General features: G+C 40.5%; 1 protein-coding gene across 4 annotated transcripts in view; it reads left to right on the forward strand.

The window, feature by feature from the left end:
- The first annotated feature begins 117 nt into the window (after positions 1-117).
- tasora (transcription activation suppressor a) overlaps positions 118-22801 on the forward strand; it is a 39160-nt gene continuing 16476 nt past the window's right edge. The window contains exons 1-19 of one of the 4 annotated variants that reach the window (XM_044210482.1): positions 118-569; positions 7418-7563; positions 8654-8746; positions 9238-9310; positions 9965-10056; positions 11859-11990; positions 12527-12657; positions 13511-13542; positions 13727-13832; positions 15080-15183; positions 15523-15626; positions 16576-16648; positions 16918-16992; positions 18093-18289; positions 19075-19365; positions 19655-19838; positions 20660-20788; positions 21096-21250; positions 22422-22596. In XM_044210482.1, the coding sequence (XP_044066417.1) occupies positions 305-569; positions 7418-7563; positions 8654-8746; positions 9238-9310; positions 9965-10056; positions 11859-11990; positions 12527-12657; positions 13511-13542; positions 13727-13832; positions 15080-15183; positions 15523-15626; positions 16576-16648; positions 16918-16992; positions 18093-18289; positions 19075-19365; positions 19655-19838; positions 20660-20788; positions 21096-21250; positions 22422-22596 (2557 nt within the window). In that variant the 5' untranslated portion in view covers positions 118-304. The remainder of the gene's footprint in view (positions 570-7417; positions 7564-8653; positions 8747-9237; positions 9311-9964; positions 10057-11858; positions 11991-12526; positions 12658-13510; positions 13543-13726; positions 13833-15079; positions 15184-15522; positions 15627-16575; positions 16649-16917; positions 16993-18092; positions 18290-19074; positions 19366-19654; positions 19839-20659; positions 20789-21095; positions 21251-22421; positions 22597-22801) is intronic. The other 3 variants (XM_044210473.1, XM_044210455.1, XM_044210463.1) reach the window with 3 other exon arrangements.

The raw sequence follows: 22801 nt of genomic DNA on the forward strand, positions 1-22801 counted from the left end.
TTCTATGTTGTTTTCCTCGTATTGTATTATTTTTTTCATACTGACACGTGGAAATAAAGTTGAACAATAAGTATGTCCAAAAGATGGCAGTAAAGCAGCATTTAGTAAACCAGCTGCAGTTAAGTTAAATCTCAGTGAAGAAGAGCTCAGTTCCCAGGAAGCATGGCGCGGGTTGTGTATTGGTTCGATTCCCTGCGCTGCGGGATCAGGAGGTAACAGCGGTGTCGTCGCGGGGCTCTATCCGAGAAACAGTGACAGAGTGACGGTTGGGAAGAGACGCGGCGGTTTGGTCGAGAATCTGACAATGGACGACAACCTGGTTCGGAGGGAGGCAGCCCGTCCGAGGAGGGTGTCTGCTGCTGCGGAGCTTGAAGCTAATGTTAGCCTGCAAGATGGCGAGGTAATCGAGGTTCACCCAGCCAGAGAAACTCAACCAGGTCCGGGCAGACTGAGTGCTGCTGGTGGGAGGATGGAGAGGAGGAAATCGGCACCGCAGGGTCTCTACCAGAGATATATGCCGATGGAGCCCCTCAAGTTCCCCATACCGAGGAAAACCAAGGAAAAGAGAGGTGAGCTGGTCCGCATTCTTCGTGCAATTCAGTAAAATTATAATACAGTTAATAACCAACAGTTGTATTTTTCTTTAAATTGACCATTATACCGTTAATTAAATGTATGTTACGTCCTGAAGTTACCCGTCCCTTTAACGTTCGGGTGTGTAACGGAAACAACTGCTAAACAGCTAAACCAAAGTTTATTTCTGACCTGTTTTACTGTGTCAGCTTGATGACAGGCTACAGCATTATATCCACCTGTGTGTATGTCATATGTTTGACTGTGCTGTCGTGTATATATTAACTAAATAAAACTATAAAAGCTTTGTAGAAGCTGCAGTGTGTTTTGAGGTAGTTAGCAGCTAATGCAAGGTAAGGATGCAAGCTAGCAGTTAGCCAGCTAGCGTCAATTACGTGCTTATAAGTTACTACTTGCAGTCTGTTTTATCCTACCAGCTAATTGCAGTTTTGTTTGCAAGTAACGGTAAATCTGCATGGATTCAGCTCTGCGTCTAAAGCTTGATTTCAGCTTCATGTTGACGTTAGCTTAACGAGTATTAACGCTAACCAACGTGAGGTATCTGCCTCCTGGATTTGTTTACATTTGAGTTAGTTGGTGTGTGTGTTTCTGGTTTGGGTACCAGCACACACACACACACACCAACTTCCACACACACTTCCACAGTCTTTCTCAAACACACACTCAGAGCAAGTGTTTCTTTGTTTTCTGCTATTTTCTTGATATATATATTTTTTTAATGAATTGTAAATGTTTTCTTTTTAAATCTCATTATTACTTGATGCTTTGGCAATATTGTCTTTGTTACACTCATGCCAATAAATCATACTGAATTGAAACTGCCATCAGAGCGACACTAAGTTAAGATGAAGTACTTCCTAAATGAGAACATTTTCACAATCAAAAAACTTTGACACGACTGCAGACTGTACAAAACTCAGCTGCTCTGCTTTTAACCAGGACCAAGAGGTACGACCACATCACACCTGCTTCAGCCTCTTTACATTGGCTCCCTGTTGGTTTTAGGATTGATTTTAAGATCTTGTTGATTACTTTTAAGGCTCTTCATGGCCTGGCCCCAGATTATATTTTAGACCTTTTAATCCCTTATGAACCTTCACATAGTTTGAGATCTTCGGGTCTGTTCCTGAGTCCAGGATGGAAACTAAGGGGGGCAGAGCTTTTGCTATCAGGGCCCGAGGCTCTGGAACAACCTGCCCGAAGAAATTAGGTTGTCTGAGTCAGTGTCTTCGTTTAAGTCTCGTCTCAAAACACATTTTTATCTGAAAGCAGATCCTGATTTTACCTGAACTGGCTGTTTACTTTACTGTGTATTTTATTTCTTTATATCTCGTCATTCACTGTGGTATTTTATTTCTCTTGTTGTGAAGCACTTTGTACTTTGTTTTGATAAGTGCTCTATAAATAAAGATTTATTATTATTATTATTATTATTGGTCTTCCCTTTTAAACAAGTCAGTTCAGGGTAATTTAGGGTTAAGTTAGGTTTGGTGTGATGTACAGGTTCGAGATTAAGTCTAGCTGTAAATTTGTCCTATTGTTTTGACACTGTAGAGGTTACGCTTCGGGCTTAAAGGGTGTTGTGTAGAAGTGTTTGTCCAAACTTATCCCTTACGCCAACCAGTCGTGTTCTGCTAAGCTTTACCCCAACCTTGCCCTAACCAGTTACAGACGGGTGACAAATTAAAGGAAAAACCAACATAAAGTGACTTAGTAAGGTGTTGGGCCACCACGTGCCGCCAGAACAGCTTCAGTGCTCCTTTGGTGTTGATTCAACAAGTCTCTCTGGAGCTCTACTGGAGGGATGGACGCCATTCTTCCAAAAGATATTCCCTCATTTGGTGTTTTGATGACGGTGGTGGTGGAGAGCGCAGTCTAACACGTTGGTCCAAAATCTCCCATAAGTGTTCAACTGGGTTGAGATCTGGTGACTGTGAAGGCCACAGCATGTGATTCACATCATTTTCATACTCTTCAAACCATTCAGTGACCCCTCGTGCCCTATGGATGGGGGGCATTGTCATCCTGGGAGAGACCACTCCCATCAGGATAGAAATGTTTTATCATAGGACAAAAGTGATCACTCAGAACACCTTTGTATTGATTTGCAGTGACCCTTCCCTCTGATTGTGTCTAGAAGGTGACTGTAGATTTGCGAAACTCTTGCGATATTTGTATGTGTTGTTTCTTCAAGGGCTTTCTGCCAGAAAGCCTTTCACAAACGCAGGACTTTCACACAGGTGGCTGCTGTTTGTGTCCCCGTGTCAAGTCAGCGTTGACTTATTATTTTAACCCAAACCATGATCTTTTCCTAAACCTACCCAAGTAGTTTTGTTGCCTAAACCTAACCACTACAACTGAAAACTGAAAATTAAAAAGATAAAAATAAGTCAACTGAGTCTAAAAATAATAAGTCAACTTTGACTTTTGGTTTCACAGGACACAAACCCAAGTTTCCTAGGTGAAAGTCCTGTGTTTGACCCATTCATCCACGAGAGAGTCGAGTGCTGCTGTGCTGAATCAAGTGCTCATGTGCGAAAGTTTCACAAATCTAGGGTTACCATCTAGACATGACCCTTCCCTTCCCTCTAAGGGGATAAGTGGACCCAAACCATGCCAGCAAAAACATTATAACAGCGCCACCAGATCCTCTTACTTTAGGGGTCAAGTATTCAGGCCTGTACCTTTCTCTTGGTGTACGCCACACATGCACTCGCCCACTTGTCCAGAATTTGGTGAAGGATGACTCATCTGACCAGATCACTTTTTTCCACATCTCTGTAGACCAATGCCAATGTTTTTTGCACCACTGAACTCTCAAATGTGCATTCATCTTTGTAATGAGGGGTTTATGCACTGCAACCCTACTATAATATCCAACTCTATGTAATTGTCGACAGACTGTTCTTGCTGACAGTCTGATCACATCCTGCATTGACATTCTCAGTCACCTGAGGAAGAGTTGCTCTTCTGTTTCCAACACTGTTATGCTGATGTCTTTCCCACAGATCTAAATGCAGATGTCTCTTTAGTCACTGTTCCTATTGAAACTCTCTTTGTGACTGAAGCTCCTGCAATCCATGCCCAAACAATTAACCCTCTTTCAAAGTCTCTGCGATCTTTTCCTCTTGCCGTCTTGATACAAAATCACAATCACCTGGGCCTACTTAGCATCTTTATACATGCCACAGAGCATGATTGGATATTAATTGCTTAATTGTACCATGCAGGGCACCAGTGTAGAAGCATCTGCATTCGTTATGTTTCTCCACTCATTTATTTAGGTTTTTCCTTTAATTTGTCTAACCCCAACCACAGAGGACAACTGTACGTGAAACTGTGTCCGAAAGAGACAAAAAGACCTTGACACAGGAGGGGCACGCCACTGATTTTTACCCATCAGCATCAGTTTACTAGAATTGGCTACTCAGCCTGTGAAATCAGTAGTGTAATGTCTTCTATGGCTCTGCAGGAGCTTTGTCAAGGCTGAGAAAATAACCCCAATGATGTCATAATGATGTCTCCAGCTTGGGCTTGGAGACAACAAATTATAACAGAAACCCTGTGTTACAGGCATGCCTGAGTTTTAATCAGGCATGGTCCTTATTATTCATTGGATGTCTATGTAGGCAGATGACTTCACATGTGTACAATCATAAATTTTGAGCTGCATGCAGATGATGACAATTGCGTTGCGCGGTACCTCACAGACACAGAAAGTATAATTTGAGCTTATTGAAAAGATGCTATTGAGTTGCATTATTGGAAGCATAGGATCCAGCATTTTTAAAGGAATAGTTCGACATTTTGAGAAACAAGCTTATTCGCTCTCTGGCGGAGGATTACATGATAAGATTGATACCACTCTCATGTCTGTATGGTAATTATGAAGCTGGAGCCAGGCGCTGGTTAGCGAAGCTTAGCACAAACAGCAATCCTGACTCTGTCTGAAGGTACAAAATCCACATATCAGCAGCTCTGAAGCTCACTATTAACACATAAACAAACATATCTCATTTTGTTTTAATCCGTAGAAAAATAGACGTGTAAAAATGCTGTTTTATTTGGGGGGGTTATGTGCCAGACTATGTGCTTCAGCTCATGACACTGCCACCTCCTTCTCCCCTTGTCCTAGACTCATTGAGTACATTTACAGTACATGCACACTAGTATCCTGATTTTGAGTATCATCCTGTTTTTGATTAAATTCGAGGTGTGCCATAGATGTAGAGAATCTGTAGCAGTGCAGGTGTGTCTTTGACTTTTCCACATCCAACAAATCTGTTTTATTCTCTGTACTGACTGAGTCACTTCACAGATAAAGGATGAAGTTTGGTTTCTGGCTACCTGGAATGGATTTATCTTCTCCATCTAATATTCAGTATTTATTTATTTTTAAAAAAGCTGACGACAACAATACAATTTATCTTCTGCATTAAGCTGTGTCACGCTTTCATTTCAGCATTTAGACCATCATCACATAATTATATTTTTTGCTTTTACTAGCTAACGTCTTCATAACTCAAGTTGAGCACACACATCAGAAGTATGTGAAAGCTTTGATATTTGCTCGAAGGTGCTCTCTCTTTGTTGTTTTTCATTCAGCTCTGGGTGGAAACACATGATGTGATTTTGCATGTTGGCTAACTTGCAGAAATATTTTACCATCGCACAATACAGCTTGCATACTGAATTACATAAAAGTATTTTGGAGCGGTCATTACATTTAGCTGTATCACTGTTTGTATTTTGCAAAACCACACTTTAGTGCTAGCTTGGGTCCACCATATTGTAAACACTATATACATATACAGTATGTCCATTGCCTTATGTGTGACCTGCAGTGTAGATGGAAAAGCAGTAGGTTGCTTTCAGGCACTGACAAACGAATTGAAACAAACAAATTACTGCTCCTTTAAAAAGTGGAACCAGCTCTTGCCCAGTGTTGTTCCAGTGGTTGTGAAAAAGCCCTCAATGCTATACTTGTGGCAATTTTACCATGACAGGGAATGATCTTTTGTCAAATTTTGGTCATGAGTGGATGTGTTTGCACACTGACAGCACCTCTCTCTGGTGTTTGACGCTCCAGCTGAGTACTCTCCTCCTCATTGAAGGAGGCAGCTACTGCAGGTTCTTTAGTCTCCTGAGAATTTGGCACAAAGAAGGCTGTTATAATTGGGGCGGACTAACATCTGTTTTTGTGGGCTCCCCAGATGCCCAAACCTTCTGTTGTGGGCGAGGTTCACCTGAAAGGTGCTAAAAGCTGCATAGAGGATTGGCAGTATTGGGACATTTATTACACATTTATTTCTGATTTCTGATATGTGTGAAAATAAATAAACTACTACATTTATAAATATTGTAAATGAGCTCAGGTTAATGTCTTTATAACTTAGTGCTCAGCTTGTAAATAAATATTTGGTCAAAAAGTATAGTGTACTTTTGGTCTGGTGTAGTCTGGTTTGGTTCCCTTAGTTCCAATGAAGGGAAATCTTAATGTTACAGCAAACAGTAATATTTTAGACAATAGTGTTCTTTCCTGTTTCAACATGACAATGCCCCCGTGCACAAAGCCAGCTCCATAAAGGAATGGTTTTCCCAGTTTGGTGTGGAAGAACTTGCCTGACCTCAACCCCGTCCAACACTTTTGGGATGAACTGGAACACTGACTATGAGCCAGGCCTTGTAACCTAACATCAGTGGCTGACCTCACTGATGCTCTTGTGGCTCAATGGGCAAATCCCTGCAGCCAGGTTCCAAACTCTTGCGAAAAGACTTTCCTGAAGCGTGGAGGCTGTTATATTATAGTAGCAGATTAATACCCATGATTTTGGAATCATGTTCAACAGTCACATATGGCTGCAAATGTTCAGACTTCCAAACACTCTTGTCAAACAGGGTGTAGGGTACACACATCCCAAAAACTTATACAGGTGCTGGATCAAAAAGCCAACTGAAGGCAATAATCAAACAAAAGATCTGCTGTGGGAGAAATTTTGTGGTGTTTAAGTTATGCGATGACATGATAGTTAATCTGAGAAACATCCCTGAGTCCTTCAGACTTGGCATGCTTTATGCTGGGGGGCTTTGAAGGTAAAAGATAAGCCGAAGACCTTGGAGAATGCTTCACGTTCATAGTAAGCATGGATGAGATCTGGTCTTGGCCGTCAGACACTGTGTCTACCCCCATCCTTATGGTGTGATTACTTCAAGGCTTGGATACCATATAAAGCTGAGACAAGTGTATGAAGAGTTTAAGTTTTTGGTCTTAATCTTTGGTGTAGATCTCTGATATCTAATTTGTGTTGTAATAAACTCATTTATTCAAGTAAGGACAACTGAGGCTCATCAAGTTTATTCTTCTATTCAACAAAGCGAAGCTTGACCAGAAGTTTTCCCACATCATCCGCACACTGTACTAATAGCGGCCAGCAATTTTATTCGTCAAATTGACGATGTCTGACGAAGAGCTCTGTTAGATCAAAACGTTGCTCTATCAAATACAAATAGCTGGGAGCTATTAGTGCAATCCACACACTCTTGACCATGTAGTGTATGTGGTAAGCTCGAATCAGGCTTCTTGGTCAAAGGCAGAAGCTTTTGACAGATGCTAATGGATAAAACACAACACGCTGGTATAGGTTAGCCAGTGAATCACTACTCCTACAACAAACCTTTTTCACTGTACACCCTGCACAGTTCTAATGGTTGGGTTGTCTACACATGCTGAGAGCTCATTGGAAAAGGATTATTAGTGATTATTAATGATCATTAGTGAGAGTCCAGGTGTAAACACATACTGACCTTTGTTTCTATATTTCAGCTCTGTTCCAGTATGTCTCCACTGAGTCCAGGGAGTATGAAGACATGATGGCCATCCTGACCTCCGGCTACATCGACACTGGCTCTGCTGGCTGCTTCACCTACTGCAAACCTCGGCTCGTCCACAGTGAGGTGCTGGAGAAAGAGGTGAGTAATGGACAGGTGGAGGGACATACAGGGCTCCAGACTAACTTTTTACATTGGTGGCACTGGTGCGCCTAACTCTTTCATTTAGGCACACCACCACATAATTTAGGTGCACCCAATAATACATTTTAAGCGTTACCTTTTTTTGTTAGTTATACACATTGGTCATTTCTTAACACATAAATGATTGTAAACAGGAATAAAGGTGCCGATAAATGTTTTTAATGGACTTAAATTTAATAAAATGTAGCTCTTCTTTGGCTCTATTAGGAGCAGTATTAGAGCAGTATATCGCCTCTCCCCATTTAGAGAGACGCTGTGCACATTTACGCACGAGCCACAGCAGCGTAACTTCTTTGATACCCGACAGGATCGGTCAGGATCTAATGTTAATTAATGTTCTTCTACGCATCCGCAAGGTCACAACACAGTCCAGGTTCACACATTGAGATTGTTTGGAGTAAAGCAGCCGTCCTCCTGATAAATCCTGTGCTCCATCAGAGCTGTAAAAATTTATTTCAGAAGCTAAAAGATGAATTCTATTTCCTCTGTGGTGATGCCATCACCACTGCACACCCAGTTGGTGTTTGTTTAAAAAATATTTTCATACATTATTTTTTTAAATCAGACCTGCTAAATTTCAGGCGCACCAGTGTGACCAATGAAAATGTTTAGTCGCAGATTTCTGGTCGCATGTTGGACCCTGGAGCCCTGCTTTAGCGCTACCTGTAAGTGAAATGCCATCATATTTTGGAGAGTCTCTCAAAGATGAAATGTTCACCCATCATCTAAATTTGGCTGCATTTGCATAATGTGTACAAGAGTTTATGGATTTTCTGTCAAAGAATTTGGAAGCTAATTATAGAGACGTGGTGATAAATATACTGTAAGTGTTTTGAGAAAAATTTTAATTTTATGATGAATGGTCGTGGCTGCCCTATGTGGTTAGATTTGTTTTCAACCAAGGAATCTTGAAAAGGCCATTCAGACAAACTGGGATATGCTGTAATTGTTTACTATGGAGCCATGTTTGGTATGACCAGCTGAGCTTCTTATTTGTTCATGGATTGATTGTGTGTGTCTGTTTCAGTTTGTGGAGAAGAGGAGGGAGATGAAGGCAGACGGGAGGACAGACAAGGAGCTGGAGGAGAGCTACTGTTTCCTTTTGGCTGATACTGTTAAGGTGAGATTAACACTGAGCTGTGTTGTTAATTGTTGGTGTCCAACAGGGCAGGAAGAGGTCCTAGTTAGATGAGCACAATCAAGGCAGTAACTATTTACTTTTGTTTGTTTTGGCATCTATCCTGTGCCATAGGCATTTTGTACCAGTCAATCTACTTAAATTAAGTCTGAAAAAGGATTATACTGAAATAATGGGATCAGTTCACTAATATGCTTTAATTGCAAAAAGAAACCAAACTGCAGAGGGTTTGTGTCTTAATGGGGAGCGTGGCTTAGATAGGACAGAATGTGACATTGCCTTGTACTTGGAGTATGTGGAGTACAAGGCATCGTCACAGATTGTTGAGGACAGAATGACAAAAACAAAAGGCCATCATTGTAATGAACAGTTAATCAATTGATAATAGTGAATGAGCCTTATTCTATAAGGTATATATTTTATCCAACTTATCATTTCATTTCTCAATTTTCTGAATTATTTGTCTGTTGTAGCTGTCCTGCGTCAGTGAGAAGGGGCTGTTTGTGGGTCAGAGCTGGCTCACAGTCCTGGGAAACCCCAGTAAAGGTAGGAGTGAACAGATACATGCTGATACATACATAGAAAATAACAACATTCATTGTTTTTGCCTTTTCCATCCGTTTATTATTCATTCTGAGCTTTTTGTTTCTGCATGCTGAAAGGATGCATGCACAAAGTGGTGAATGTATAATTTCCAGTGGAGACTCTAAGATCAAAGACAGACAGGGTGTAGAGTATGCACGTCTAAAAAAACTTCTACAGGTGCTGGATCAAAAAGCAAACTGAAGGCGAAGATAAAAGATCTGCACACTGTACTGATAGCAGCAATTATCTGGGAGCTGTCAGTTTGGATATTATTAATGTTATTGCTGGCAGCTGTCTGTACAGTGAATGAATTAATGAATTTATTTGATGACTAAAACCACACATAACACTGCACTGCAGCCATTACATACATTAAAAATCACAGAGGATGAAAACACAATAAAGCCTGAAGGCTTATTTCCATTGCGGTACTCTGATGTGCAGATCTTTTGTCTGATCTGTGACTGTAAGATCAAAGACATGCATCTCTGTAGTTCCCTAAAATCCACCTGGTTTGTTGAATCAGCCTTTGCGCACAAAGTTAGTGTTAAGTGGAAAGAAAGTTACATGTGATCTTAATTTTGTTCTTCTTTGTTGGTGTGTGTGTTTCTCTAGGAGTGTATCTGTCCAGGTACTCAGACTTACTCCAGATTAACTCTATAACCCCTGGAGCCACTGGGGAGATCCTCATCTTCAAAGTGATGAAGGTAAATCAGCTGGCTGGTGATCATCATCATCTCTGCCTCTGTCAGCTCATCTGTCAGAGGCAGGAAACACGCGATGTAACCAGAGTTTCTGCTTCCTGCTTTTGCTACAGTGCAGACGCTCCTTTCTCTTACTCTCTGCTTTGTTTTCATTTAGCTATTATTTTTCCTACTTTTTGTAACTACAGGGCTTATAGTGTGGTTCCCTCTCACACCTAGAGGTAGGATATGTATTTGTGTTTTGAACGTTCATTGGGAGGATAATTTATGACAGAAACTCTGGATCGCGATCATCAACTTGGAACTGCCTTCAGTTCCCAAACAGCAACTTACTGGACTACTGACAGCAGTGCCATGGACAACACCATGCCTCTGTGCTCATCGTTGGAGTGCACAGCCTACCATAAATTACTACAGAAGATTACCTTACTTGAAACAAGCTAACTCTAAATGACACCATAACTATCCCCAGACTCACTGAAACAGTAAGTCATGTGCATACTCTGGGTGCAAAACCTAAAGATAAGCGTAAGATTGTATTCTCTGGAGGGAAACATTTGCGGCATCGTCCCCGGACATCTGGCGGACAGCCAAAGGTGAACATAAACACAGACCATAGTCACCCCCGATATTACCACTAGAAAACAGGTATGAACCATTAATAAATCTCCACGAGACAGAAATGGAGATGGCTGCTGATTAAAATGGACAAAGGAGAATTCTGAAGAGTTTGAGCCAACAGAAAAAGGGAAGAAAGGAACGCATGGGGATTGAGCATAGGGGAAAAGACCCATCTAAAGAGACAGTTCAACATGTAACTTTGGTTGTGGCAGATGCTATCAGAAGTGGTAAGACAATTAAAACATACTGTTTCCCAGATGCCCAAAAATAATTTAAAAAAGTATTCTACATGTGGGGGCCAATGATATTTGCAGAGAGTAATGAGACGTGCTAAAGCAGGATTTCATTGAACTGTTTCACTGTTTGTTCTGGGGATGTAGGCATCTTTTCAGGGCAGGTGGCCTCTACTCAAACAGATCTGGAGTTAATATACTGATGGACCATTTTTGGTTCAGCCTTCTACACACATTGGCCAGGCCTAAGATGATGCACTCTGACAAACAGCAGCCTCGGCGGCACAAAGACAAAACATCACAAGCCTCTATGTCAGCGTGTTGATAACCACCTCATAGATAAGTCTTCCAGTTCCCCCTCCCTTCTTTCTCCCCTGTCCCCTGCCTCATCCCTTTTGGGATTGACTGACAAAATAGAAGAGCTGGTTAAAGCTGGCATTAAACTCACCCTCCGAGCTCAACTGCATGTCCTATCTCTGTTTTGATAAGTGGTCGAGTGAACAAGATGCAGCCAACTCACACTGCGAATGTATTAAATTTAATATCCATTTCTTGTCAGCACACACTTGTCACAGTCGGCCCTCAGCCCTGTCAGAAATAACCTGAAACTGGCCCCTTTTTTACTATTTTAAAACTTGATTTTCTAACAAGTTAGCAACTGTTCTTATTGAATCAGCTCCTCCTAGTTTTAACTTTATAGATGTGATCAGAGGTGAAAGAAAAGGAGGAGGAATTGCAGCCTTATTTAATGATGCTTTCTTGTGCAAGCAGTTATCACTTGGTGAATACACATCCTTTGGATACCTTTCTGTCTCGAGTTTTATTGTCAGCTGTCTACAGGCCACCAAAATCCTCTGCCAACGTCTTTGATGAATCTGTACATAGTATGTAGTGATATAAATGGTAATAATCGGTTTCTGACAGTGGAGTTCTATCTATGTTTGGTTTCAGGGGAAAGTGAAAAGCATCTATGAAAACATGAAGAACCTTCTAGATCCAACGCCTCGCTTCGACAGCCACATCTCCAAGAACGCCAGCAAAGTCACCTCACTCAACTCCTACCGTGCCTTCGAACTCACACAAGTAAACGGACACACACACACACACGGAAAAACATCTTTGCAACTACAGGCTCAGAGCAGTCTTACAGAATCCATTAATAAATACACAGAAACTGACCATTTATCCCCGGGCATTATTACACTTGGACCAAAATGATTTTTATGCAGCGGTACATCACATTTTATCTGCTGTACAGTGAAAATCATTATTTAAATGGTTTATGATGATCAACATGACTTTTTCTGTTGTTGATGATGATGTTATCAGGCTCTGGTTGTAAGGTTCATGTTGTGGTCAAGTTATGGCAGAAACAGCACTGTTGTTTAATGCCAAACTAAAATCATATAGAATATCTCAGAACACAGATATAAATGTGTTTGCATCAGGGAGTCAAGTTAGCATGTCACATGACACGCTTGGTGGTCGGTCGACTTAGTGCCTAGTGAAAGTTAATATTTTTTGGCTTTGTTAAAATATTTTTATATTTTAAGGTTGCGTTATCCTTTTAAAGAAGAAAAGCATGGCTTTGAACGCTACTGTTCTGTTGTTTATTTCAGCAATACTTCTATGAGTACTCATTTGACGAGCTGCGGCAGCGGCCTCGCCAGGTTTGTCCGTACGCCGTCGTCTCCTTCCAGTTTAAAGGAAAAGACTCTCCACTTCCAATCAAACCTCTGGCCCCCATCAGGTATGGAGTTAAAAGTTAAAAATTCAACTTTGTGTTGTTCGAATGAGCCATCTCGGCTAACACCAAAACAAAGAACAAATTATTCAATTCAAAAATATCCAGAAACATACAGTATATTAAACACTAAATAAGCCAATCCAGAGAACAGTAGACTGACCAGGGAAATTAGGTGGTTTTTGAAAAGTTTATTATCTGGATTGTGGAGCTCTTGGAGGATATTAAGGAGCTCTTTTTCATTATTTTGTTGTTAATCAAATTGTTTGTAGTGTTTTTACAACTCTTAAGGACGAGCTTACTTCCTCCCGAGGTTTCTCTAACATAAATCTAAATTTATGTGATGTGAAACCAAAGTTAAGTTTGGTAGGTCCGGTCTGATCTTAAAGTCTTACAGGATAATATTGGTGTCTTATGTATGTTTCCACATATACATGGAAACGTAGCAAGACAGTTTTCAGTTAATTTTTGTATGAAAATTATTTTGTATGTAAATACTTGAAACTTGTTTGCGTTGGGTCATCAATCACAACAAATATACACATTTAATTATTTTTGGGTGGCATTGCTGTGCAGACTTTTGAATAGAAGTTTCAATTATAACTGTATAACCATATAACTGGCAAAATGCCATACTTTGTTACTTGGAAGGTAAAAAAAAAAAAAAAACTAATTCAGAAATCTGGATTATTATCATATGCTTTGTACAGTTGGCAGTAATGTATATTACACAGAATTTGTTGCAAATGGGCTTAAACTTACAAAGTCATTACACTGAATTCTGCATCAGCTACAGTCTTGATCTCAGCATTAAATATCTGAATTGATATGTTCTTTGTGTCCTGTGTTTGATGGACAGGTTGAACAGTCAATCAGCAGAGGGGAGTAAAGGTGAGCACTGGTCCCTGTTTTCTGTTTAATCACGCCAGACCTTAAATATGATAGTTGTTGACAAGATAGTTGACAATTACAGCTCAAATATAGGACATAATAGGAAGTCCTCTTTTTCCTGTCTGTCCTGTCATCACTAATGCTGATGTGTCTCTCTCTCATATATTGTGTTTTGCTCTCTCAGAGCATGCTCAGTTCACAGTGTGGACTGGAGATTTGGTGAAAGGTGACCAGGTTCTCTTTCAGATCTGCCTTCGCTCCTTCTCTCCTCCTTTCCTGCCCCACAGACTGTGAGTACTGAACTGACTTCTCTGACTGTTTTAAGATATTTTTTCACACTCCGAAATGTGCCCGTTTGCCTTGTTATAGAGTCAGATGACCAGATCAAATCTAATTAATCTGTGTCCGGTACAGAGGTAGGAACAGGATGTGTTTTGACTCACTTGGTATGTAATCAGAAAGTAGGGACAAGTTGCTAGGCTTGCTCCTTCAAAAGTGAAAAAATACACCTTCAACAACTCTTCTGTTTGATTTAGCTCAGGAAATACCTACTGAATAACATTATCTGTCTTCTTTGTGGGAGGCTTTTATTGTGAAGCAGCTGCAGTGTGTTGATCAAACTCATTTGGTCGTTTTCTACTCCTGTTATCCACCAGTGCTTTTGTACGCAATGCTCTTTTTTTCAGCTTGGCTTTGTCTTTTAACTTTTAGCCACCTTAGATTTTAGATACACAGGGAAGACCTTGGATAAGCTCTGTGTTGACACCATTAGCAGCAGATTTTATTGGTTTAATGGGAAGTAGCTTCGTGTGAAAACCTTTTAGGGCTATGACATATTATGTGGGATCTCACAGGGGGCCCCTTCTTTTCAACCTTTGCAATGCTTCCCTATGGCTATATTACCATCACTACCACTAGCTATGACAATATGCAATTTCACAGGGAGAAAAGACAGTTTGGTTGTGGGTGCAAAAGCTCAGTCAGCTGGTCTGTGAATACTTGGACACACCGCCATTAAAAATGAGTGAACAAATTAAAAACCCAGGAGTTATCATAGATGGCAATCTTAGTTTTCAGAATTATATGAACAGCATCACGAAGATTGATTTGAAAGTGGCTTTGCATTATGTTTCAGTGCAGGTTTTACAGAAGACTCTGAGGCGACACAAAGTGTTTGATCAGTCGGCCTCTTCTTGGTGTTTAGTTCTTTCATGTCGGCTTGGTGTGTCTGGACCTTAACAGTTAGAACGTGGATAGATGTGTAAGTTTGACCAACACCAGACCACAAACATTTACAATGCTGGTTGCAAAAGTTGGTCTGAACTACTACCAGAATTGCAGATGGATGAAAGATGATCTGTAATTCCTCCCTTGATTTCTTGGTGGAAGAGAGCTAAAGAACCAGAAGCAGAACCAACTGGAAGTTAGTTATTAGTTGCTTAAATATAGGAGCCTGTTTCATTCTGAGTTAAACAAGTACATCCTCAAATTTTAAAATGATTTGTTCTGTGTGTATCTCACCTTGTGTCTCTTACAGACAAGAGAAGTTGGAAATTGGTTGGTTGATGAGGCTTGACCAGGTGACCAAGCTCCTCCCCTCTGATCTGTTGTCCTACAACCTCTACAACAGCAGCCAAGAAGGTGAAGTCAAAATTGACAGTCACGGTACATTACATGCAGCTGATGGGACTTTGAAGGCTGATACTTTTGGACTGAGTTACAAATAGCTGTTATTCTGTGGTGTTCTTCCAAGTTGACCATTTTCATATGAAGAAATTCTTGTAGCTTTAGATTTGTAGTAATCACCATTTATGAAACTGCATTTACACCATCACAGGGCGCTAAAAATCCTTTCAAGTGTGAAAGAATGTGTTCCTTTTACCATTTGAATTTTATTATCACTGTTGTACTGTCAAAATATTGGTAAAATCAAACTAAAACAGAAATTGAATAGGATTTTGTGTGTTTTTGTGTGTGTAGTTGTGAAGAATGGCCATTGCTGCAGTCTTCTGGAGGTGACTGACAGAAGTCGGTCTACGACCAGCGTGACAAGACTGCTGCAGGAACTGGAGATAAAGAGAGTGGTGGGTTTGGCTTACTTTAATATTGTAAATCAGTTTATTTTGCTAAGTGCATTGAATGCTGATACATTATAGGACAGCTATACCACAGAGAAATAGCAGGATCTCATGTACAGTACACACAAGACATTCAACAACAGTGTGATGATTATAAACATACCGTCAATTTTTAAATGGTGGCCAGGGCCTTTATTTTCCTCAATGACAGAGAAAACCATGCCTTTATTTGAAACAGACTTGTATTAAAGGGCTTTATTCATAATTTCTCCTGTTCCCTGATTAATGCATTCTCAAGACTTTCTCCTTGTTTACCTGTTGTCTTGATTAATTTGGTATTATGTACATTTCAACAGAACTAATTCCATCAGTACAACAACAGAGTCATGTCACCACTCTGCTGAAAACACTTTCTCTTTTTAACACAAACTGTTTTCATACACTAATTATTTCCAGTCGCTTTTACGTTGCTGTTTTTTAACTCAACACTTCCTGGACAGGTATTTCACATTAAGTGTTCCAGCTGCTCACTGTGCATAATCCCTCCCTTTATTGTTAGGCATTTATTGTGAAAAGGTGTTGAGTTTCACTGAGAATACCTTAACAGTGATTTTAAAAAACAGCAAAGTGGAAGCATCTGGAAATATTTAGCAAATGAAAACAGTATTAGTGTAGGAAAAAAATGGAAAGTGAGAGCAGCAGTTTCTAATAAATTCAGTAGAAAAGTACATTTTCTGGAGAATATGTGTGTGATTGATGAAAACTAAATGTTAATGCTTGCTAAGCTGTAACAGCACAAACAGCAGGAGGACAATGAACTGTAGGAGGAGTGTTATGAAAGACTGGAAGAAAATAAGGAAAAAGAAAAAAACAATGGAGGGAAAAGGGAAGGAGCAAAAAAGAAACAAAAGACGGATTTAGTTGACAGAATAATTGCTGAATGTTCTCCCTACAGGTTCTGGTGACTCCACTTACAGATAGAGGCTTTCTCTTCCTGCTATCCAGTGTTCAGATGGCCACACCTACTGGTATGACATGGGACACATGTGGTGTACTTGTAAGGGTAATGTTTGACAAGCCATGTGGTTATTGAAAAATGAGGCACAACCTCTGATACCTTTGCAGAGTGTTTTACTTTTTATCTCTGCATAAGGTTATTCCACACAAGTAAAAGTATTGTTGATTTTTAATTTCCTATTTTGGGACATTACTCTCTTCAAATGTAAAGTTTTTGTTGTCATGTGGAATAAATCTTATACGACTTCAAGTTAGGAAATCAATGTTTATGTATTTTCAGAGAGAGGAGAGAGCTGGAAGAGGTGTCTTCAGGCCTTGTTTGTCTTCCCAGAGTCCAGAGATGCAGCCATATCCGGTGAGTAACACAAATCTGTATTTGACACATTGAAGTAACAGCTGTAACTACTTAATCAGACACACCTTATTTTTCACGAGCTATTTAATCCAAATACTGAAGATCCTGATATGAATGGAAGTTGAACTGGGAGAATGCAACTCCTGAAATTGAAATTGACGTGACACGAACAGTTAGAGAAAAGACGTATCACTCTGTTGGAGTTATTGGAACTACAAAAACACTTGCAGCTGTGTTACAGAGTGGATGGTCTTCCCTCACAAATGATCTTTGGCAGAGAACAAACAAGTTAATTTTGGCTTGTCATCAAGTTACTTGCAGGATAAACATTAATTACTGACAGCTAACATTATCTGCCGCGGGCAACGTTTTTTGTCATTTTAACTGGTGAAAGCAACAGTCAGTGTCAACTATAAATGAGAAGCTGCTACCTGAATGTTTTGTACGCTGATCTTTGCTAATGATAATTAACATTGGAGCTTAGTGAATCTGTCTATTTTGCTGACTTCAGTGTCTGAACACAGTCAGTCACCAGTGCGCCCAAATGATGTTTCACATTCACACACACTCTAATTTTCACTCTCATATGCAGTGAAAGGGTCGCACTGCAGAGCCCAGCCGTGGTATTGGAGAGCAGTGCTGCAACACTAGCAGGCTGAGGTGGACAAAACACAGTAGATTAAAGAAAGGATCGGATTTTGATCGGCTTAATTTTAGCCGATACCGATCTGTTAAAATATGCCCTGATACCGATCCTTAGGATCAGCTTGGGACATGTGTATCTTTAATTGTTTTGTTGTCTGTCGGACAAAAGAAACTGAGAGAAAAGAATGAGCTAAAAGAGGCTTGAAGGCTTCATAGAGCTGAGTAGAGCTGCAGAGTTGGACGACAATTCTCTGTTGGTCTGTCACTGCGATCAACACCTTTTTCATATTACACATAATCAGTTGATCCACTGTTGATATAAATAATATTGATTAGTGCAGCTTTAACAAGCACAAAGGAATCAACTGTGTGCAGTATGTACAAACCGAAGCTTTCACTTGAAAATTATCACCATGATGTAAATACTGATGTTGTTTTCCTATTTCTTCCCGTAGCAGTAAGGTATGCTTCCTCTTCCCATGATGCCTCACAGTCGTTGATGTCTGGTGGCACGGTGATGCCGCGTCTGAACCAGTTTATCCCAGCGTTGCACCATGCCCTGGTCAAGGCCCGTGCCAACCCCCCTCCTGAGCTGTCTGCCGGTGTGGAGCGCCAGGCACGGGAATACCTCATCGGCCAGAACGAAGGGAAGGTATGGCCAACTCCTCTTTAAATCACAACCTCTAGGGTTGCACAATTAATCGAGCTATTATCGAAATCTCAATATGGTGCAATATCCAAATCACAGAAGCTGCAATTTTTTTGATAAAGGTATAATGTGTGACAAAACAGCATTATAATGAAGTACTGTAGTGCTGCAGAGATGCCTACATATCTTGTTCTCCAGATGTAAGAAAACGTGTGTTAGGTACAGACCTCAACAAACAAGTCACATCATTATGAAAATGAAAATTGTGACGCAAAAATTATCATTCCCATTCATCGTGAATCATATCGCAATCGTAATATCTGTCTAAATAATCTTAATTCTTTACCATATCGTGCAGTCCCAGTAACCTCCAAATTTCTGTTTGTATTTTTTTTTCCCCCCTGGGACTGTGACATGATCTTCATTGGATTTTCTGTGCTGCTCTTTGTTTGTTGAGCTGCAGTGGCTGTCGCTACTCATGCTACACAGCTACAGTCATTGATTGGTAAACACTGAGGGACATTAATTTTATTTTTAGCAGTTAACACTAGAGTGCCAGAATTTTCATTATGATGGTTTGCTGGTGATTCTAAAATTCAGGTCAGATGGATGGGGTTGAGGTCAGGGCTTTGTGCACAAGGTCATTGTCATGTTGAAACGGGGCATAAGTATGTGGACGTGGGCGTCCACATACTTTTGCAGTGTATTCAGTCTATATGTGTGTTATATTTGTTCCTTGAATCATTTCTCATAACATTAAAGTACACATTTATGTCTTTGCTCTCCAGGTTCGACAGTACCCGATGGGCGAATACGAATCCAAATTGGATGAGCAAGGAAAGCTGTTTCCTGCTCCCAACCACCACCGGGTGAACATGGATGGTTATCTTCGCTCCTACATGTACAGCCCCGCCCTCTACCTGTTATCAGTGGCCCGGGCCAGGCAGATGGTGGAGGCGCACTGTGGCCCAGAGGAGCCAGAGGAGGTGAGGCTCGCGAAGAGCTGTGGAGACCAGAGAGAGGCGACGGGGAAGGGGGCGACTGGCAACACTAGAGACGGCCAGACCAACACTCAGAAGGTGAAAACTGACATTTGGACTGTTGAAGGAAATTGTGTTGTTTACATAATCAATACATAACATAGATAGATAGATAGATAGATAGATTGATTTTAATTAACGGAAACATTACTTATCATCATCATCACTACCATTGGAAAACATAATAGTATGGACAAAGACTTGGTGTCCGTATGGTGTAAAGAAGACTATTTAGAAACACTAAGTTCTCTTGTGATTTATTTATTTAGTGTCATTTTGGCCTTTCAGTTCGTAGTGCAAACTCAAATGTGTTTTCTTTGTCGGTCAGATGCAGCAGCTGATAAACCTGGTTTTGACCTGTAAGAGGAATGCAGAGAATGAGGTGAAGAGGGAGGAAGGAGAAGGAGTGAAGGCACCAGGGAGGAAGAGGAGACTGGAACAGGAGACGGCAGAGAGGACGCTTAAATTCCTGAAGGCATCACAGGAACCGGGAAGACATAGCAAGATTCCAGGTGAGGAGAAGAGGCATGAGGTAACACTAGCAGCTTCTTTTCCCCTGCCAGCAACGTGCTTCATCGAGGGGTTCATGCCTATGTCATAGCAATTCAACTGCTTTTGCTTTGTCTTTTGCCAGTCAAGTGACAGGTGATGTTAGGGGAACTTAGTTAGTTGTAAGTTAAAAAGATTAGCTGACATTTCCATGCATGTGTGTGTGTGCATGTGCATGCGTCTTGGAAGTAATTGTTACAGAAAACACTGGAGAAGCTACATATCTTGTCTAGCCTGTGAACACCTGGGGATCTCTCAGGAAAAGGTGGAGAAAGTGGCTGGAGCAAAGGTTATCTTAATTACCTCACTTGATCCAGACCCAGATATACGGGGAGAAATGGATGGATGGATGGATGGATGGATGGGTGGCTGTGGTAACTTGTCACAGGCACGGGCGAAAATAATTTTGACATGTTACAGAACAAATAATTAATCAAGAAACAAGGGTTTGATTTGATTTTGTCTGGGTCAGAATTGGATATGTATCTCTGAAATCATAAGTTATTATTCTACAAAGTCTGACCCCAAGTTTGCTAATTATCAGGCTGATGTAGGAAACAACTCTACTTTCCTTGCCACTGTTTATGCTGCTAAGAGCAAATGTTTGTTTTTTTTTTGGTCAACTTTTGTCTTCTCATCAACTTTGTGTGCATTTATCTCTGAAGTTTGTTTTTGCTTTGCATTCACACACCTTAAGAGACTCTTCTTATTTTATTGTTCATCTTGCAAACAATGGGCGATGTGTTGCTTACTGACATGTTTTCTTTCTGCTTTTGGCTCCTAGTTGAGGGAAACCAAGTCCCAGCCTCTCCTGGCTCTCTTGCGTCTGTGATTGGCTCAGTGGGTTTGAAGGACGTTGATCTGAGGGAAGATGGATCTGAACTAGCTGCCAGACTTCTCAGGCTGCTAACAGGTGACTGGATACAAACACTTTCTGCTGGACAACATACACTAACTACTATACCACATGTGGAGCCTTTAACTTTTTATTCATATTCTTTTTGTTCTTTTCTACTCTTTTGTCAGCCAATATCTGTTTTCTTTGTCACTGCAACGTATCCCTTTCTTTTCTGCAGTTCATCAGTCACATCATCTTATTCCAGTTGGTCATGTCGCATTGAAACTCTAGAAGGAGATCATAGGACATCATGAAATCATTGGTTGTGATGATGTTGATAGCATTTTGAAAACTGAGTGTATGTTTCTCTGCTCACTGACAGGCATCAACAAGGCTGCCAGGGGAACAGCCAATCAGAGCCTTTGTGAAGTGCAAGAGGAGGGGCAGAGGGAATCCTGTCCATTTGATAGTTTGGCCACCAAGCTGGGTCTGCCCACCAACTGTGACATTGACCTGAGGAAGCAGGAGGAGCTGGAGGTAACTGTGAAGTTTTAAGTAAATATTTGTGACTGGCAGATATTTTATCTTCAAGGTGTCTTTTCCACAAATCATACAGTATAGATACACAGTAAGGACAGCTACCTGTGGTTTGGTACAGTCACCTTTGAGTGAGTGTTGAATTTACCTTGAGCTATTGTTGCCTGTACTTTACATACAGCACAGTCACATTATGATAGTGTACAATAGGCTGCTAGAACTAAGATTATGTGCACATGTGCAGTGAAAGCATGCGTCACGCTGTTCCTTACTTTAGCATTCTAGTTTTTTGGTTTGACAGTGAAGCGGATTATTAGCACTTTTCAGAACTGGTGTGTAAATGCAGTGATGGGGGCTACCTGGCTATAGAGGCAGTTCATGAGGCTATGAGATTTCTTACTCTGTTGTAACTGTTTTCCCCAGTTTTGGAATGCACTCCCTGAAAAAGTCTCATAAAAATATAATCATTCTTGGATAGAAATATTTTTTCCGACATCTTCTGGTTAGCACAATGGCTAACCAACTCCTTTTCGCCAAGAGGTTGTCACTAAAAGGACAGGTCTATCTCAAAACAATAACTATGTAATATACTGGCTGTGAAGTGATACTTTCATAGCATGACTAGTACACAGTCCTCGTTCTGTGTAAAAATGACTTCTAAAGATCAGTTAAAGCTAATATGAGGCTTCAGCAGTCTGAGTTGGATAAATTGATGATTACACTGACCAGTAACTCTCTAAACATACATTTAGCATATAAGTATTGTTTTACACTTGAAAAAAAATCCAAACACATCCTTTTAAGGTCTCTGTGATAGTTTAGCTAATACTGCCAAGCTAAAAATGTCATTAATGTTACTGTATTTTTTAATCCCAGAGGGAATATTGGATCATTGTCTTGCAAAAGTGCAGGTACTGCGATACGTAGCTACAGTAAGACATTGTAAAAAACATTACATGAAAAAAACTGTGGAAATGATTGCATTACTTATTAGTTATAAAAATAAGTTTAGACACTTCTTGTACTATGAGTTCCTCTGCTAGCAGAAACAGAGTTTAGCCTCTTTTCAGACCCTCTTTCATAAAACTCCAGTAGGTCAGAAGTTCCTAACATAAATCCTTAAAATGGAGCAGGTATGGTTAACAAAGTGTGTGGTTTTGTCTGTGTGTAGGAGCAGACGGCAGGCAGCATCAGTAGTTTGGAGGGATTCAGTCCCAGCTCCCACAGCGGGGAGATGAATCACCACGGAGCAGCAGGTAGAGGAGAAGGGCTGGGGAGGAGAGCAGGAGGATTCGAAGAGGATGAGGAAGAGGGGGAAGTCCCGTGGGTTCTCATCCCCATTACAGGTCTGTCTGTCTGCCTGCCCAGTCAGGATATACATAAAAACAATACCATTTATATAAAATGCCAAAATAGTTATCGTTAGTATTCAAATATTTTTAGTTAATTTTTACAAAATAAATCAGCAAGCAAACACATTTACTTAACACATATACAAACATTAACACCAGCATACATCCATCCCATACATAAATGCATCATAATATTAGG

Source organism: Siniperca chuatsi, linkage group LG2 (assembly GCF_020085105.1).
Source record: "Siniperca chuatsi isolate FFG_IHB_CAS linkage group LG2, ASM2008510v1, whole genome shotgun sequence".
Taxonomy (NCBI): Eukaryota; Metazoa; Chordata; class Actinopteri; order Centrarchiformes; family Sinipercidae; genus Siniperca; species Siniperca chuatsi.